This window comes from Trichosurus vulpecula, chromosome 9 (assembly GCF_011100635.1).
Source record: "Trichosurus vulpecula isolate mTriVul1 chromosome 9, mTriVul1.pri, whole genome shotgun sequence".
Lineage (NCBI taxonomy): Eukaryota > Metazoa > Chordata > Mammalia > Diprotodontia > Phalangeridae > Trichosurus > Trichosurus vulpecula.
In genome coordinates, this window is record NC_050581.1 from 207682830 (window position 1) to 207701682 (window position 18853).

General features: G+C 43.1%; 1 protein-coding gene across 1 annotated transcript in view; it reads left to right on the forward strand.

Annotated features, from left to right (window-relative positions):
• LOC118830788 (probable acyl-CoA dehydrogenase 6) overlaps positions 1 to 17339 on the forward strand; it is a 31773-nt gene extending 14434 nt beyond the window's left edge. Inside the window, 7 exon segments of the mRNA XM_036737731.1 lie at positions 441 to 570; positions 1384 to 1490; positions 7796 to 7963; positions 12865 to 13038; positions 13928 to 14089; positions 14170 to 14320; positions 17067 to 17339. Coding sequence (XP_036593626.1) covers positions 441 to 570; positions 1384 to 1490; positions 7796 to 7963; positions 12865 to 13038; positions 13928 to 14089; positions 14170 to 14320; positions 17067 to 17169 — 995 coding nt within the window. The 3' untranslated portion in view covers positions 17170 to 17339.
• Positions 17340 to 18853: the final 1514 nt, after the last annotated feature.

The window sequence follows — 18853 nt, forward strand, 5'->3', positions numbered from 1 at the left end:
GCCTGGGTTCAGAGGATCCAATGCACAAACACAGGATGGGGGAAGGGCAGTGAAAGACCCCTGAGGGCTTCATGGGACAGGGATCTTAGAGAGCATTGCAGTCCAAGACCACACCCAGACTTGGGCTCCATTGGGTGACCATTTCATCAGGAATGGGGAGAGGAAGAGGTCCCTTTTCCTTCCCCTCCTGAGAATGAGGCAGGATTCAGGAAACCTACTGAGAAGACCCTGAAATGTCTCCCATTCAACAAACATTTATTCAGCACACCTGTTGGGTATCCTATCACATGCTCCACTTACACCACCATGGTGGGGCTCATGGGACAAACAGGGACAGGGGAGTGTGGACCCATCTCAGTGCCAGGCTTGCCAACATCCCTGGAAGGAGGAGTATCATGCCCTTATGTCATCACTGTCCTCACTTTTCTCCTCCTTGGCAGAGTATGGAGGCCAGGGCTTGGAGTTATCTCATCAAATTGCAGTGGTAGAAGAACTGGGGAATATCACTGGGATGGGCATCTCCATGGCCATCATCCTGCAGACCGACATGGCCACCCCCGCCCTTGAAAGGTATATTCATGAGTTTGCCTCCCTGGGTCATAACCAAGCTTCTTCAGTCATTCTGAATAGACTTCCAGTTTATCCAATGGCACATAAGAGAGGTCTACATTGAGCAAAGCCTTTTCACACTTAGTTGGAATGTCTTTAATTGATCTGATTCCATTGAAAAAAGTTTCCACGTGATTATGGTACCAGAACATGACCTTTTTACCAGTTAATTTAGTTGGGGAGATTCTTTTCAACTCTGAAAGCTGTTAGCACAGGCAGTTGACTGATTGATGTAGATTCATTACTTCAAAATTCTCGAATTATGTGTATATATTACATATCACACACATATATTCCTGCAGTATCCATATTCTTTCTTTCTATCTGTCTGTCTATCTATCTATCTATCTATCTATCTATCTATCTATCTATCTACCTTTCCTAGTAAGTCTAACTAGTTGCACAGGTAAGGTCCCCTGAGAGAGGTTTGATAAATTTTACTGAGGATTGTCAGAGTTGCCTTCCCTAAGGGCTAAGCCTCAAATCACTAATCTTCCATTGCTGTCATCTTGACTCCTCGTGGTCTTCAAGCTCATGAGCACATGTGTGGAGCTAGAAGGCTAGAAAGGGTTGTATTGGAAAGATATCTGGACCCTTTGCCTTTTGTCTTATGGTTTTAAAAGTGAAGGGGAAGCACCTGAACACACATATGTGCGCACACACAGCTATTCCAACAAGCCTAGAATTGCCTGTGGGCTCCTGGTGCAGGGAAAATGCTGTTTTCCCCAACAATTTTAGCCCTGAATCCTTCATGTTCTTCTCTTGCATTTTCAGGTTTGGTGCTGAAGAGCTGAAGCAGCAATTCCTGGTGCCGTCCATTTCTGGAGATTTTGTGGCCTGCCTTGGAGTCAGCGAACCCGGAGCAGGGTCTGATGTTGCAAGTGAGTGAATGAGTGTCCCAAGGACCATGACAGACCTATAGCTTCTCCTGAGTTTTACTGATGAGCCTTGTTACTCTATAATGGAGGCTGCTGAGTCATCTGTGTTGGCTCACTCAGTTCTTTTTGAATGTTCTCCTTGGGTGAGGCTGGTCATATAGATGGTCAAGAACAACAATAGAAGATGTGAGCAGCTATCTGGGCTGCCTCCCCTTGGGTGCTAAATGGCAGCCATCACTGGGGGCGCTGGGTGATTCCTAGAGTTTCTCTTAGCAATGGTCATGAAAAGTGAGGGATTCAGAAGAGGTGGATGGACAGAACAAAAGTGAATCATTTCTATGTGCAAAGAACTAGGGATACAAATTCACAAGCAAGATTTAGAAAATGTGTTGGCTAAAAAGAGGCTATATGAGAATGATATCTGGAATCTTAGACCATTCTCTTTAAAATGTAGGAATAACAGGCTTCTGGCCAGGGATGGAAAGTACCTCACCAATGAGGGCTCCTTAAGGATGCATTTGCCTAGTGGTTTACCAATTGAATCAAAATGGCTTGAAAGTAAGCCTCAAAAGGGAAGGTGGGGGGAACTTCCCATGTCTATCCAACATCTATCTACTATGGAAAGCAGCTACAGTGTAGAAAGAATGGCACTTGAGACATACAGAATTCCAAAAAAGGTATTAAAGTCCAAGAAAGGAGCCAGTAATAAATTCATCTTCCCCCATGTCCATCCATAAATTTACAAAAGAGGAGTTTAAAAGAGGAGGGACTCCAGATTCTAAAGCAAGGGGGTGAATGGGACCTCCCAGGGATTTGGTGGAGAGAGCCTGGACTGTGATTAATAAAACGGCATAACTTTCAAAAATTTTCCAAAGATTTATTAAACATTAATCTTTTATATACATTTGGTGTGAAGTCCGGTATATCTAGAGAATCCATTGATCTGCCTTTTTTTTGCCTATTAGCAGTCAATTTTTCTTACATTTTTATTTAAAGTTTGGAGTTCCAAATTCTATCCTCCCTCCTTCACCCTGCTTTGAGACAGTAAGCTACCAGATATAGGTTATACATGGGCAATTATGTAAGAAATTTCCATATTAGTCATTTTGTATGAGAGGACTTGAACAAAAAAAGAAAGTGAAAAATAGCATGCTTCAGTCTGTGTTTAGACAATATAAATTCTTTCTTGGGAGGCAGATAGGATGCTTCATCATTAGTCCTTTCAGTTTGTCTTGGTTCATTGTATGGCTGAGAATAGCTAAGTCATTCACAGTTCTTCTTTGAACAATATTAGTGTTACTGTGTACAACCTTCCGGTTCTGTTCACTTCACTGTGCATCAGTTCATGTAAGTTTTTCCATATTTTCCTGAAATGATCATGCTTGTCATTTCTTATAAAACAACAATATTCCATCACAATCATATGCCACAGTTTGTTTACCCATTCCCCAATTGATGGGCATCCCTTTGATTTCCAGTTCATAGCCACCACAAAAAGAGTTGCTGTAAGTATTTGTGTACAAATAGATCCTTTCCCCCCCACACCCCACTTTTTTGAGGTCTTTGGGATAGAGAGCTATCAGTGCTATTGCTGGATTGAAGTTTTATGGCTCTTTGGGCATAGTTCCTAATTGCTCTCCAGAGTGGTTGGATCAGTTCACAACTCCACCAACAGTGAATTGATGTCCCAGTTTTCCCACGTCCCCTCCAACATTCAACATTTAACTTTTTTGTCTTATTAGTCAATCTGATAGATGTGAGGTGGTAGCTCAGAGCTGTTTTAATTTGCATTTCTCTGATCAATAGTGATTTAGAGCATTTTTTCATATGACTATAGATAGCTTTGATTTCTTTGTCTGAAAACTACCTGTTTGTATCCTTTGATCATTTATCAATTGGGGAGTGACTTGTATTTTTATGATTTTGACTCAGTTCTCTATATATTTGAGAAATGAGGCCTTTAGCAGAGATACATGTTGCAAATCCCCCCTCCCAAGTTTTCCACTTTCCTTATAATTTTGGTTGCATTGGTTTTCTTTGTGCAAAAACTTTTAAATTTTATATAACCAAAATTATCTAGTTTACATTTTGTAATGCTCTCTACATCTTCTTTGGTCCTAAATTCTTCCATTATCCATAAATCTGACAGATAAACTATTCCATATTCTCTTAATTTGTTTCTGGTATCACCCTTTATGTGTAAATCATGCACCCATTTTGATCTTATCTTGGTATGTGGTGTGAGATGTTCATCTATACCCAGTTTCTGCTGTTTTCCAGTTTGCCCAGCAGTTTTGGCAAATAATGAGTTTTTGTTCCAAAAGCTAGGATTTTTGGGTTTATCACATGCTAGATTACTATGATCATTTATGATAATGTAATTTGTATCTATTCTATTCCACTGATCCACCACTCCATTTCTTAGCCAGCATCAGATTTTTTTTATAAATTTATTTTTTATTTTTAGTTTATAACACTCAGTTCCACTAGTTTTTTGTTCCAAATTTTCTCTCTCTCCATCTCCCCCCTCCTCCCCCCCAAGATGGCATGTAATCCAATGTAGGTTCTACCTTCATGTTGAACTTATTTACATAATAGTCCAGTTGTAAAGAAGAGTTATAACCAATGGGATGAATCATGAGAAAGAAGAAATGAAACCAAAAAAGAAGGAAAAAAAAGAGAGAGCAAATAGTTTGCCTCAATCTGCATTCAGACTCCATAATTCTTTCTCTGGATGTGGATAGCTTTTTCCATCATGAGTCTTTTGGGGCTGTCTCTGAACCTTGCATTGATGAGAGGAGCCAAGTCTATCAAAGTTAGTCCTTACAGATACTGTGTGTCTGCAATTGTGTATAATGTTCTCCTGCTTCTGCTTTCCTTACTCAGCATCAGTTCGTATAAGTCTTTCCAGGTTATAATGATGTCCATCTGCTCCTCATTTTTTATAGCACAATAATATTCCATTACATTCATATACCACAATTCGGTTAGCCATTCACCAGTTGATGGGCATCCCCTTCATTTCCAATTCTTTGCTACCACAAAAAGAGCTGCTGTAAATATTTTTGTACATACGGGTCCCTTTCCCACTTGTGTGATTTCTTTGGGATACAGTCCTAGAAGTGGTATTGCTGGGTCAAAGGGTATGCATATTTTTATAGCCCTTTGGGCATAGTTCCAAATTGCTCTCCAGATTGGCTGGATCAATTCACAACTCCACCAACAATGTAACAGTGTTCCAATTTTCCCACATCCTCTCCAGCATTTATCATTTCCCTGTTTTGTCATGTTAGCCAAACCAGATTGTTTTGATAATTAGTGCTTTATATAACAGTTTGAGATCTAGTACAGCTTGACCAACTTCTTTCCCATTTTTTTCATTCATTCCCCTGATAGCCTTGAGCTTTTGTTCTTCCAGATGAATTTTGTTATTATTTTTTCTAACTCTATAAAATAATTTTCTGATAGTTTTGATTGGTATGGGATTGAATAAATAGATTAATTTAGATAATAGATTAATTAACTGTCACTTTACTACATTGGTTTAGCCTACCCATGAGCAATTACTATTCTTCCAATTGTTTAAGATCTGACTTTATTTTGTGAAAAGTGCTTTACGGTTGTGTTCATATAGTTCCTGGGTTTGTGTTGGCACGTAGACTCTCAAGTATTTTCTATTGTCTATAGTTATTTTAAATGAAATTTCTCTTCCCATCTCTTGCTGCTGCACTTCATTGGTAATATATCCTACAACGTTGCTAAAGTTGTTGATGATTTCAAGCAGTATTTTAGTTGATCCTCTAGGATTTTCTAAGTATTAACATCCAATCATCTGCAAAGCATTATAGTTTTGTTTTCTCATTGCCTGTTCTAATTCCCTTAATTTCTTTTTCTTCTCTTATCATTATAGCTAACATTTCAAATACCATATTAAGTAATAGAAGTGATAATGGGCATCCTTGCTTCATCCTTGATTGTATTGGGAAGGTTTCTAGCTTATCCTCATTACAGGTAATGCTTGCTGATGGTTTTAGATAAATATTAGTTACCATTTTAAGTTAAGCTTTGTTTATTCCTATGATCTCTAATGTTTTTAGTAGGAATGGGTGCTGCATTTTGTCAAAGGCTTTTTCTGCATCTATTGAGATAATCATATGATTTCTCTTGGTTTTCTTAGTGATGCAGTCAATTATGCTGATAGTTTTCCTGATAGTGAACCCAGCCCTGCATTCCTGGCATAAATCCTACCTGGTTATAATATATGATCCTTGTGATATATTGCTGCATTCTCCTTGCTAGAATATTATTTAAAATTTTTGCATCGGTATTCATTAGGGAAAATGTTCTATAATTTTCTTTCTCTGTGTTGTCTGTTCCTGGTTTAGGTATAAACACTATATTTGTGTCATAAAAGGAATTTGGTAGAACTCCTTCTTTGCCTATTTTCAAAAATAGTTTATATAGTATTGGAATTAATTGTTCTTTAAATGTTTGGTAGAATTCACTTGTGAATCCATTTTGTCCCAGGGATTATTTTAGGAAGCTCATTCATTGATGGCTTGTTCAATTTCTTTTTCTAAGATTGAATTATTTAAGTATTTTATTTCTTCTTCTGTTAATCTGGGTAAATCATATTTTAGTAGGTATTCATCCATTACATTTAGATTGTCAAAATTATTGGCATATAATTGGGCATTTAGGGTTAAGGTTAATTTCTTCTTCATTAGTGGCGAATTTACCCCTTTCATTTTTGATACTAGTAATTTGGCTTTCTTCTTTCTTTTTTTAAAAATCAAATTAACCAATGGTTTATCTATTTTATTAGTTTTTTTTTCATAAAACCAACTTCTAGTTTTATTTATTAGTTAAATGGTTTTCTTACTTCCAATTTTATTAATCTCTCCTCTGATTTTTAGGATTTCAAATTTGTTGTTTAATTAGGGATTTTTAATTTGTTCTTTCTCTAATTTTTTAGTTGCATACTCAATTGGTTGATCTGCTTTTTCTCTATTTTATTGATGTAAGTAATTAGAGATATCCATTTTCCCCTAAGTACTGCTTTGGTTGCTTCTAAGGGTATACCTTTTTAAAGGGAACAAGATAGGAAAAGACCTATCTTGTGGGGGTGGGAGGTGGGGAGCAGAGTATTGTCTGTTAACAAACTATCCTCATTCAGGAGCCAGGGTGGGAAACTGGGTGGAGAGCAAAGATCAATGAAAGAAAAACAGAAATGATACTATGATCACAGCAAACTGGAAACCACTGGGACAGAAAGGGGTTCAGCAAATAGATGACAAGAGAAGTATCGTCTAGTTATGAGGAGGGACTTTACCTAGATGTGTGCTGAAACTTTTCTTCTGGGAAAAAAAAAAACAAAAAACAAAAGTGAGGAATGCCAGCAACGGCTAGAATACACCCTGAATTTGGGGAAAGTGGATTTCAAAGTGTGATAGGGGAATGGACTACGAGCTTGTGCAGAGGGGCTCGCTAATGCATGGATGACTTGGGAGCATGCCCAGATATTCTGTACCTGCATTTGGTCTGCTAACTGTGTGATGAAGAAGAACCTCTTTGGGTGGCTGCATGACCAGAACTGGCATCCTGTAGACACTAGTTGACCAGAACCTCATCCTCCTTCCTGCCTGGTGGTGTTCCAGTGACAAAGGCATGCCTTCCTCAGAGAAGGTGTTGTGCTCTATGAGGGAATTGAAATAGCTCAAAAGAAACAAGAGATGTACAAATTTAGGGCCATCTCTGGTCCAAATATTCATATGGATTATTTGTGCCCAACTTGTGGTAGAGCCTTCTAAGCTCTTAACTGGTCTGATCAGCCACAGTCAGACATGTTGTGCCTTGACCTCAACATAGTGATGTCATTTTGGTCCTTGATAACAAAGGACAACGACAAAAAGGAGGGAGGAAGTGTGGAGTGTGTGGGTGGGTGGCAGGCAGAGGCTGAGCACAGTGGATCCAGCTATGTCTTTGGCCAGTCGTGAGGCCTTAGTGGCTCCTCTTGGTGGCTCAGGTCCTTGTGATAAAAGGAGACTGATCTAGATAGAATGAAGTCTGTGAAAGAATATAAGCCACTTGATGACAGTGACTGTTTCCATTTTTTGCCTTTGTCTCCCCAGAACTTAGCAAAGCAAAGGACAGAAGAGGTACTTGTAAAGGGTTGTTGATTGGCTGATACAACAGCTTCCCAGGCACCCTTCAGATCAGAGTCTCTTCTCTGATCAATTCTCACAACCTTCCCAGATGAGTTGGAGTGTGGAAAGCCATCATCTTTCTCTTTTCTCTTTTGCCAATAGATATCAAGACAAAAGCTGTGCTCAAAGGGGGTGATTACATCATCAATGGCAGCAAGATGTGGACAACATCTGGGAGCCAAGCTGATTGGATGTGTCTACTGGCCAACACCAGTGCAGGACCACCCCACCTCAACAAGTCCCTCTTTTGTTTGCCCATGAACCTGGCTGGTAAGATCAGGCACTGTCCTGGAGGGGTTGAGTGGGGCAGTAGAAAGAAGACTGGACCTTTAGACTGGGGGCCAGGGTCAGGACACCAGATCCTACACTTGTAAGGGTAGAGGAACTACATGCTTCACATGGTCCAAGAAAGGCACACCTGGCCAGCTGTGTCTGAGTGGTCACCTCTCGGTCTCTGAGAACAGAGTTCAGATAAACCCTAATGTACTTGTTGCATGGTGTGCGGTGGGTAGCAAATGAGAACGAAGCAACATTATGTGAGTCTAGTTGTTGCTGAATCGGTCAATAAACATGTATTAAGTACCTACTATGTGCCAAGATGGGCAGCTACATGAGGCAGTGGATATAGTGCTGGGCCTGGAGTCAGGAAGACCTGAGTTCAAATCTGGCCTCAGACACTAGCTGTGTGATCCTGGGCAAGTCACTTCTCACCCTGTTTGCCTCAGTTTCCTCATCTGTAAAATGAGCTGGAGAAGGAAATGGTAAACCCTACAGTTTTTTTACCATGAAAATCCCAAATGGGGTCACAGAGAGTGGACAGGATTGAAATGACTGAACAACAAATGTTCAAAGCACTGTGCTAAGTGCTGGGGATACAAAGAAAGGCGAAAACTGGGAGAGTTAACACGCAAATGCCTCTGGACAGACAAGATGAATTGGAGCTCACTAATGGAAGGAAGGTACCAGAAGGATTAGGAAAGGCAGAGGGGAGGAGAGTGACAGTTCCGGGCCCTCTGGGAAAGTGCCTGGGGCTGGGAGACAGGAGTGAGAAGTTTAGAAAGTCGGGGTCAGATTAGGCAGAGCAATTTGGGAGGATTGCTTTGGCAGGTGAGTGGAGGATGGGCTTAAGTGGAGAGAGATCTGAGACAGGGAGACCAGTGGGCAGGCTTGTCCATCAGAGGACAAACCCTGAGAGGGAATCAAGCAGAGACAACTTTTGTAATATTGGCATCATGGTCAAGACAAACAGCTTTGGACAATTTAAGAACAATGATCGCCGAGAGAGAGAGAGAGAGAGAGAGAGAGAGAGAGAGAGAGAGAGAGAGAGAGAGAGAGAACAATGATCAACCTTATTTCAGAGTGCAGTGACAGGGAATGCTGACCACCTCCTGAGAGAGGTGACAGATGAGCCCTGAAGGAAGATGCAGTCAAGTGAGAGTCTTCTAAGAATGAGCTGGAGGAGACAGGTGAACTCAGCGAGCAGCGATGCCTGTGTCCCTGATGTTTTCAGTTGCTTGACTAAGACTTGGCCATCTTCCTCAAAGTGGGGCAATCACTGGTGTCCATGACCATCACTAGAAGCAGGCAGCAGTGCACATTTAAAGTTCAGTCTGATTTGGTCTGGGTAGGGATTTCTGTCCCACCTTGGACACATGCTTTTGGAAAACAACAGCTCACTACTGTTCTAGGGCGGAGGTGAGGAACCTGTGGCCTTAAGCCCACATATGGCCTTCCAGGTCCTTAAGTGCAGCCTTTTGACTGAATCCAAACTTTGCAGAAAAAATCCTTTTATTTTTATTAATACATTTTTGTTCATCTTTTATACTTTTTATTTTCTTTTTAAAATGAATGTATTTAAAATGCCAAAAAATAAAATAAGTTTCAATGAAATAACCCTCCCCAACTGACCACCACAATTAGAACTATAGTAAGCCATGAGGGCCAAATTGATGGCTGCCGCACTCATTATTTAGTTCTAAGTTCTCCCACCTGATTGGCGCCACTACCACATGGACTAGTCGGAGAGAGTTTATGGGGGTCTAGTACGCCAGTCTGTTATCAGCTTTTGACAATGGTACACCATGTTTCTGTTCGAAGTAGAATTTGTGGATAGTTGCACAGCTCGACAGTATTTTCTAATTCTGTCTGCTTAACAATCTATCATGTCAAAGAAGACCAAGAGAATGCTGAAAGAACCACATAAGGATCACAAATATTTCAAATTAGAGGAAGAGGCATGAAAGGTTGTATTGCAGAAATTAAAAGATAAAAAGCAAAAGCAAAGACAATTCTTTGGAAATAATGCCACTAAAGCAACATAGCTTATATACTCAGGAAAAAAGGGAAGCCATTCAGTGATGTAGAAATTGTGAAAGAATGCATTGTCGAAGTTGTAGGATGCTTAGATGCCCGATAATGTTTCAAAGAACAAACAAGGGCCTCTTTCAAGAACTATAACTGATCAGCAGTGTGAATTAGCCTTCAATTTAATGGAACAACTTCATGCAATACTTCAAAAAGAAAATACATGTTATTCAATCGCTTTGGATGAACCAACTGTTACTACTGACTCGGCGTAGGTCTTATACTTCATTCGGGTGATAACAGAAGGTTTTCTTTGCTATGAACTCGCTTTGGGTACTCTTCTGAATAGAACACGGGGAATAGAGATCTTTAACAACTTTAAGACAAATGTCATGAAGTTGGATTGAATTTGGTAAATTTAGTAAGTGTATGTACAGATGGTGCACCTTCCATGACAGGAAAACATGAAGGGTTTATTGCATAGATTTAAAAAAAAGTCTCAACAGATGCAGATGTTCTCATTTCTTTTCATTGTCTCTTGCATCAGTAAAATCTCTGTGCTATTTTAAGTGACACTTTGCAACAAGTTTAAGTATTGTTAAGTATATTCATGCAAATGCAACACAGCATTGTCATTTTTGGAACATGCTAAAGTTGAATGATGAAGTATTCAATGGGGATTTGCCATATCATTCTAAAGTGCATTGGCTGTCACAAGGACAGGTCAAAATTGTATCTCTATGAGAACAGATGATTAAATTTTAAGAAGAACAGAACCAGTGATGTGAATTATTGAAAGATGATTTCTACGGGAATGCTGCATTTATGTGTGATATCATGTCAGATCAAAATGACTCAAATATTTCCTTGCAAGGTAACACTGTCTATATGTGATATGTGGCAAAAAAAAATACAAGCATTAAAAAAGCTCTCTTTTTTCAAAACACCTCTCTGAAAGGAAATTTTGGGTGAACATTTCCCCAGTTAGCAAAGGTCATTGATGAGTAGGGTGGTATATGTGAATCATTTAAAAATAAGAAGCCGTTACTGACCTACTAATTGGAGAACACAAGGAAAGGTTCACTGACTTTGAGAATCATGATGTCACACCAAGGCATCCGAAGAACTACGGATGGAATTGATTGAGCTCTCAGTAGACGACATTTTAAAGTCATTGTTTGATGCTAAGAAAGATCCAGTTGAAATATGAAGAAATGCAATAGACTACCCAAGTCTTCAGCAACATGCCCCCCCAAATGCTTTCTTGCTTTTCAACCACTTATTGCTGTGGATCTACATTCTCCTACCTGACCCAAATCAAGACACTCTTAAGGTCACAAATGACTGATAATTATCTAGAGAGAGGATCAACTGAAACTGAAACTAATCCTAAATGCTGCAGCCAAGTATTCAAAAGCTTTCCAATAAAAAGCAGACCTGACAAAGTCATTAAAAGGTTAGTTAACTTTAAAATTAGCAAATAGTTTTTACTTATTGAAATTATTGAGTACATAGTAGTTAGATTTTTACAAAATAATGTATATTTTTAGGCACATCTAATTGAAGTTTCTTGAATGCAGCCCAATTTGACTACAGCTAAATATTAATGCAGCCTTCCAACATGAAAAGGTTCCCCACCCCTGTTCTAGGGGGACAAATAGCCTGGTCATGGCCCACTGGCCTCCATTCTTCTTGAGATTGTCACTGGCTGCTCTCTCCTCTGACTGGCCTGGGAGCCACCATGGTCTCTTCCTTGTGGGGTGAACAGCTCCTGACTCCCCTTTAGAGCCAGGTCCCACTCCTTCAGGAAGAGCGCCAAGTGTGCTTCTGACCTCCAAATGTCACTCAGGCCTTGCTTACTCCTTGGGAGATGTTCTACCACCCACCCGGCCTCTCTGACTCTTCTCCACTACAACTGCCTGCTTCTCTTTGCTCATGAAGATGCTGCAGTGAACTTAGTTTGAATTGTGTGTCTGGCACCACCTGGGCAACCCTGGGCAAGTAATTTCACCTCTTTGAAGGTCAGCTTCCTCATCTGTAAAATGGAATCATGACAATGTAGTACCTCCCACCAGGTGTCAGCAAGGATGACAACTAAGCTTTCTGTCTCCCTCCCTCTTGACTCCAGTTTGAAAGTGGGACTTGCTGGGCCATTGAGGCTGTTGTCTCCAAGCCCCTTTCTTGTCTCCCCCAAGAAATGCTCAGTTCCAGGTCATCTGACACCGCTCTTATTTTTTAAATAATGTTTTATTTCCCTCCAATTACATGTTAACCAATTTTTAACTTTTTTTGGTGAATTTTTGAATTCCAAATTCTGTCCCTTCCTCCCCCCTTCATGAGCTAGTAAGCACTCCGATATAGGGTCTGCATGTTTCACTCTTATTTCATGTCATATTTAAGTCTAGATTGTGAGAGATCTGGTCCCAGAAGCCCATCGTGATCCCTCCCATCCCACATCGTCCAGCCCCAGGCTGTTGTGAGGAGACATGTGGGGCTATCCATGTGACACTTTGGGACCGGAGAGAGACCCGTAACGACAAAAGCACTTTCCTTTTCAGCCCCATCCTTCGAGGAAGCAAACTCAGGCACATAGTTAACTGTCTTGTCCGAGTCACTCCATCAGCAAGGAACAGCGTCAGGATACCCACTCAGGTCTTGAGTACAAGACCAGCACCCTATCGCCAGAGAGCAGAGTCTCCATCACGGAATACTGGGGGGCTGGAGACGCCCTGCCAGGCTCTCCTGCGGCCCCAGGTCCGTCTGTTTTGGAACTCTGCCTCTCAACGATAATAAGGGAAACGCGCTGCTTCCCATGCATCCAGGGAGTGTGAACTTCGCTCGCTCACAATGTCTCTGTTCCTTCCTAGGCGTTCACGTTTCCAAGAACATAGAAAAGCTGGGCATGTGGGCATCAGACACAGTTCAGGTATTTTTCGAGGATGTCCGAGTGCCCAGGAAGTTCCTCATTGGGGAGGAAGGCCAGGGCTTCCAGTACCAGATGCTGCAGTTCCAAGAGGAGCGGATGGCTGCAACAGCCGCGGGTAAAGAAGAGGGCTGGCTGGAGGGGAGGGGGCGTTGCTGGCTCCGCCCTTTGTCCCGACTGCCTGGGCAGCCGGGACTGGTCGCCTGGTAATCTGCCCTCTGTGAGTCATTCTCATTGGCCATCTCCTTTATCGGAGGTTCCACAGCACAAGTCAGTAGCCAGCACATTTCTCACCCAGACGTGAGCCTGCAGCATCCTTCTGGTGTACACGTGAACTGGGGATTTTATCTCGTCCCAAAGTTCCCAACATGTTCCATAGCACGGGGCTGAAACTTTCAGGCTGTGGGATCCTCATCTCCGGGTCAGAGTTTATATGGGGGTTTCCAAAATGGAGACCATGGGAGGGAAAGGATGGCAGGGGAGAGGGAGGGGGTTAGACATTCTATAGTCCCTCCTATCTGCCAGGCACTGTGCTAAGTGCTTTTTTTTAACAAATATTATCTCATTTGATCACTGGAAGAAGGCAGGAGACCACTATTGGTGGTCCTGTTCTTCCCAGATCCATGAGGAGACTGAGGGCTTCCCCTGCTTCATTCTCTCTGGTACATGACACAGATCCAGATGGACCCTTTACCCTTCTCAGGTCCTCTACATAGAGTATTTCTACCTGCATATTCTCGCCAACAATATTCAAAACAAAGTAGCTTTAATTTAATGTCAATTGTTTTCTGGGTTCTGAGCTCTTGTCCCGTATTTCCAGAGCAGGAAAGAGACTTCCAATGGTTCTTGGAAGGTTTGGGAACTCAGCGAGGGCAGGTCAGTGAAGCTGGATCAGAATTCAGGTTTTTCAGGGTTTTGTCATGGTTGGTCTTTTTATAAAAGGCCCCGTGATGGGGAGGCCCAACAGCCACTCTCTGGAAGTGGCCATGCTGCTCTCTGTCCCTTAGTGCTGAGTCCACTGACCAACATTATCCACCAGACCACAGAGTATGCCCGGAATCGCATCCTTTTCAACAAGCCCCTGCTGGACAGCCAAGTGGTGCATTTCCGTCTGGCAGAGCTGGCCACGGAGCTGGAGCTGCTTCGATCACTGCTGTACCGGACTGTAGGTGAGGAGGCCAGAGCCTATGAGGGAAAAGGGTGGCTCTAAGCAGGTCATATCAGCTCACACTCATCTCCCTATCTCCAGCTCAGTACATGCGAGGCCTCGATGCAACCAAGCTGGTGTCGATGGGTAAATTAAAGGCGGGTCGTCTTTCTCGTGAGGTGGCTGACAGCTGTCTCCAGTACTGGGGGGCCATGGGATACACCCACAATGCCTTGGTCAGCAGACTCTTCAGGTGAGCTTGTTTCAGAGAATCAACAGAGAATAATTATACTTTCTTTTGTTCTACCATCTGCTGGCATTCCTAATTTCCGTGATGGAATGGGTAGTTTGGGGCCTTCTGAAGGCTTTAAATGTCCTTGAAAGGTCAAACATTAGGGTTCCAGCAGGAAACACAGTTAAGGCAGAAAGGCATTTACCAGGGGAATGTGCCAACTGATTCTAGAACACAGGATGTTACAAACATGATTTTGTTGATTTTAAATGAGAGACAATTAAGAGAGACAAGCATAGGAACTATATCATGGTAAAGGGAACTATATTGTCAGGGTAAATGGATCGATGTTAAACATACATATGTCTACTTAAGGGCACAGCAGCTAATAAGCGCTTAAGGGAAATATTACCTGCATTTAAAAAGGACCAAACTGAAGAGTGGGAGATTTCAACTTTTAGAATGTGACAAATTGAAGAAGAAAGAAGCAAACGAATGTGTGGAACTGAGCAGTGTGCTAGGATCAATTAAACAGACATAACAAATGAGGTTGTACTGGCAACATGTTCAGCGCAGTACCTGGCACACAGTAGGGACTTAAGGAAGGTCTGTTCCCTCCTAGTCCCCTCTCCCCATATCTATGGACTTATCTGATAAGTGAATTTTATTAATATGTAGACAAGGCAGTGACTCACCCTGATTATATCATAGGCCACCAAGAACTCATAAAAGTACATTTTTATAGACGTCACACAATTAGGATAGGAATCAGGGAACTGGAACAAAATGTGAAAGAAAAAAGGGAATACCCTGCATTTAGAGGGCACCTTGGGCTCACGGGATGCTTTCCTGGTGCAGCCCTGTGATGAAGGTAATATGGTCTTTCTACAAATGAGGAAGTGGAGATTCTGGGCTGTTTAGCAGCTAGCCCATTGTCCTCCTGACTTACGAAGGGTCTGAGGTGACACGGAAGCCCGAGTCTTGACTCCAAATCCATCACACTCGGCCTGTCAGAGGGTAAGTCCCCAGGTTCTGCCCCCACAGAGGATGAGATCAGCATTTTGGGTGATTATTACACCATGGATTTCACTCTGCTTGAGTCTCAAAGGTTTCCTATGACAGCATCTCCACCAGGTCCTCCTCAATCCTCCCAAAACATGCATTCTTACTTATACATGTATGTATTTGTCTCCCATCCCCTGCATCCTCCCCAACCCAGGATGTAATGAAATAGCAATAAAAATAATAGCCAGAATAATAGCCAGCACTTTAAGGTTTACAGATCACTCTACACATATTATCTCACTTGATCCTTACGGCACCCTTGGAAGATAGGGATGAGGCAGTTAGTGAAATGACTGTTGTTCTCTGTCTGTGTTTTCTCATTGCTAGCAGACACTAAACACGAGCAGCTCCTTCCCTTCTCTGGGCCTCAGTGCCCCAATACCCAAGGCTAGGGCTCTCAGGTCCCTTCAGGTTGGACAGAGAATGACCACACACACACGTGTCTAAGCAAGTGATTTGCTCATTGCTGGAAGGTGCTTGTGAATATCAAACACAGTTTTTTGGCGGAAACTCTTTAGACCTTGGTCCACCTGGGGCTGAGGACACTCAGTCTTCCATCATCAGTGGGACCTCCTCTGCTTATGCCAACCATGTCATGGGGGGCCACACACATACCAGAATGGCCTGTGTGAGTATTCCTTGTTTTAGGGAAACTCAGTGTACCAAACTTGGAACCCAGCAAACCGAGACTATAGGCAGCACCTTCACACAAGGGCTTCTCCAAAACCACAGCCTTTTCAGGGGGGGTCCGCAGGCTACTGGAGAGGGTTAGGGTCCATCTTCTGGCAATGCCCTCCTCCGACATTGCCCAGATCAGAAAACAGACCATCCTCTGGTTTGGTCCATCCACCTGAATTCAGTCCAACTAACACCTGGGAGTTGGCCACTCAGGTGACATTTGTACTTAGCCACAGAGACCAACTCCTAAAGCTGGGGTGGAGGGATAGAGCAGGGGTCCAATGCATCCTTTCAGTACCGAAATAAGTGGAGGGCATGTTAGTTAGCAGAGACACCTTGGGGGCCCAGCTAAGAACACAAATTCTCAAATGGAGGGGATTAAAAAGAGGTACTAGGCACGGAAGGCAGGTCTCAGGCTCAGGGAACCACTGAAAACTCCACCCTCCCAGGAGAACTATCCTGCCTGGTCCATTCTGGTCCAGCTGAGATGAGCTTGGGGAATCCCTCCACTGTGGGGCAGGCAGTCATCTTTTCATAAGGGAGTTGTGAGGAATGTGCTTTTAGAATGCTGTTAATCTGTGAAAGACTTGGTTACTGTGATCAATACAATGATTCATGACAGTTCTGAAGGACTCATGATGAAAAATACTGTCGTTTCAGAGATGAACCAAGTACAGAGTGAAGTCTAATTTTTTCACTGTATTTCTTGTGTGTATGTGTGTGTGTGTGTGTGTGTGTGTGAGAGAGAGAGAGAGAGAGAGAGAGAGAGAGAGGGAGAGAGAGAGATGGCAAATATGAAAGTGTTTTGTGTGATTTCACATGTATAGTTGATACATTGCTTGCCTTCTCAATTGGCAAGGAAGGGGCTGGAGGGAATTTGGAAGTCAAAATTTTAAAAAAGAATGTTAAAAAGAATGTAAATAAATTTATTTTAAAAATGTTATTAATTGGCCAGTGCCTTGGCTGGCATGGGAGAAACCCCATTCCAAGGTCTGACACCTTACCTGCTGTCCCTTCATTTCAGAGACCTACGCCTAATATCCATAGGGGCGGGTGCAGATGAAGTCATGCTTTCTGTCATATGCAAATACATGGACACACTTCCACGGACCAAATCAGTGAAATGATCTGAATGGAAACTTCCCAGGAAGCTGGCCAGGCTGCCCAGGCACTACACTGACCCCTCTGAGCAGACTGTGAACGTTTCCAGGGAAAAGTGCCAAACATCACTTCTCCCCATGCTGCTCTAACAAATGTTTCCTATGTTGATTGAATAAATTACATGACTGAAGCCCCACATTTGTGGAATATTTATCAGAACTGCTCATCTTGAGAGGATTCTGAGTGGGTGAACATGTCCTGCTGCCCTGAAGATATCAGAGAGAATTCTAGAAAGCTTGGGGTGGGGTTTCTTACAAGAGATCCCTTGTAAAGACAGCAGTGACCAGCCCTCTTGGGCTCAGGCTGTCATATTCGCCTCATCTCTCTTCTCATGGGGTCTGCAGATGGGAAGGCTGCCAGATGCATTAGGCAGTCTGAACTTCACAAGGGTATGGGCAAAGTCCCCCCTTAGAGACTCTTAAGACAACACTGCAAGATGGGAGCCAGGTGGTATTTCCTGTGGCCTTGGGCTCCAATCGGTGGATTTGGAGCTGGGCCCTGTCTCCTGGTCTGATACCTCCATGAGAGAAGCAATCTGGTCTGGGAGCCATCTTTTAGGAAGGGCACTGAGAAGGTGGAGAGCCTCCCAATGAAGCCAGCTAGGGTTAACAATATATACAGTAATATAACAGTATACAGAAGGCACAAAATATATGGCATGGGGGAGGCTCAAGCAGCTTGGTGGTCAGGGAAGGGTTCATGTCTTGAGTCAAACTAGGGTTTCCGGGCAATGGAGGTAAAGAGGCATGGAATGACATCATGGGGCACAGCCAATGCAAAGGCACTGAAGTTGGATAATATGTAGGAAGCCTGTAAAGCCAGGTGGGGGTTGGCTTCCGGCACCAGAGGAATTGGTGTGTGACCCGGAGCTAACGGAGATGCTGAGCCCGGAGACGGAGAGAGCAGACGGAAGCCTGGAGGCAGGGAGGCTGGCTGATCTCTGGAGCACCCCTAGAGGCCTGCATGCCTGTAGTCCAGGCCCGAGCTCGCTCCAAGGCTCTCTGTGGATGTTATATCACCACCTCCAAAAACGTGCAAAATTAAACTATCCATTACAGCTGTGCTGCCTTCATGGCCATTTCTGGCCATGGTCCATCCTGAAAGGTCAAACACCGAATCCTCTCAAAGACTCCTCCCTAACTGTGCGCTCCCTTCTGTCCTCCCCTCCCCTTCTCCCACCACCAGATTGGAGCAGGGCCATGACCAAAGAAAACCACAGAGTGAGAGACACAGCGTCCATATGGGCCACGGGGACTGGGAATGGGGAGGGAGGTCATTAGGGTTATTACTGGGGCAGAAAGTACCCCACAAGTGGCAGGGAATAAACATTTATTAAGCGCCCACGAGGTGCCAGGCCTGTGCTAAGTAGGTTATCATCATTATTCCATCGGATCTTCTCAACAGTCCTAGAAGGTAGGGGCGATGATGTTCATTTTACAGGTGAGGAAACTGACACAGGCAGGGGTAAAGTGATGGCTGCCTGCCACCTGAGGACTGGCTGCAGGGGGAAGCTTTTGGAGGGGCTGCAATCTGCATCACTGGAGGGCCCAACAGGACCCTTACAAGACAGAAGGAGCAAGCTGTGACTCAGTGGGTCTGGTGACATCATGCTGATGGATGTCTCCACTACAGAAGGATGCTGACAGACAT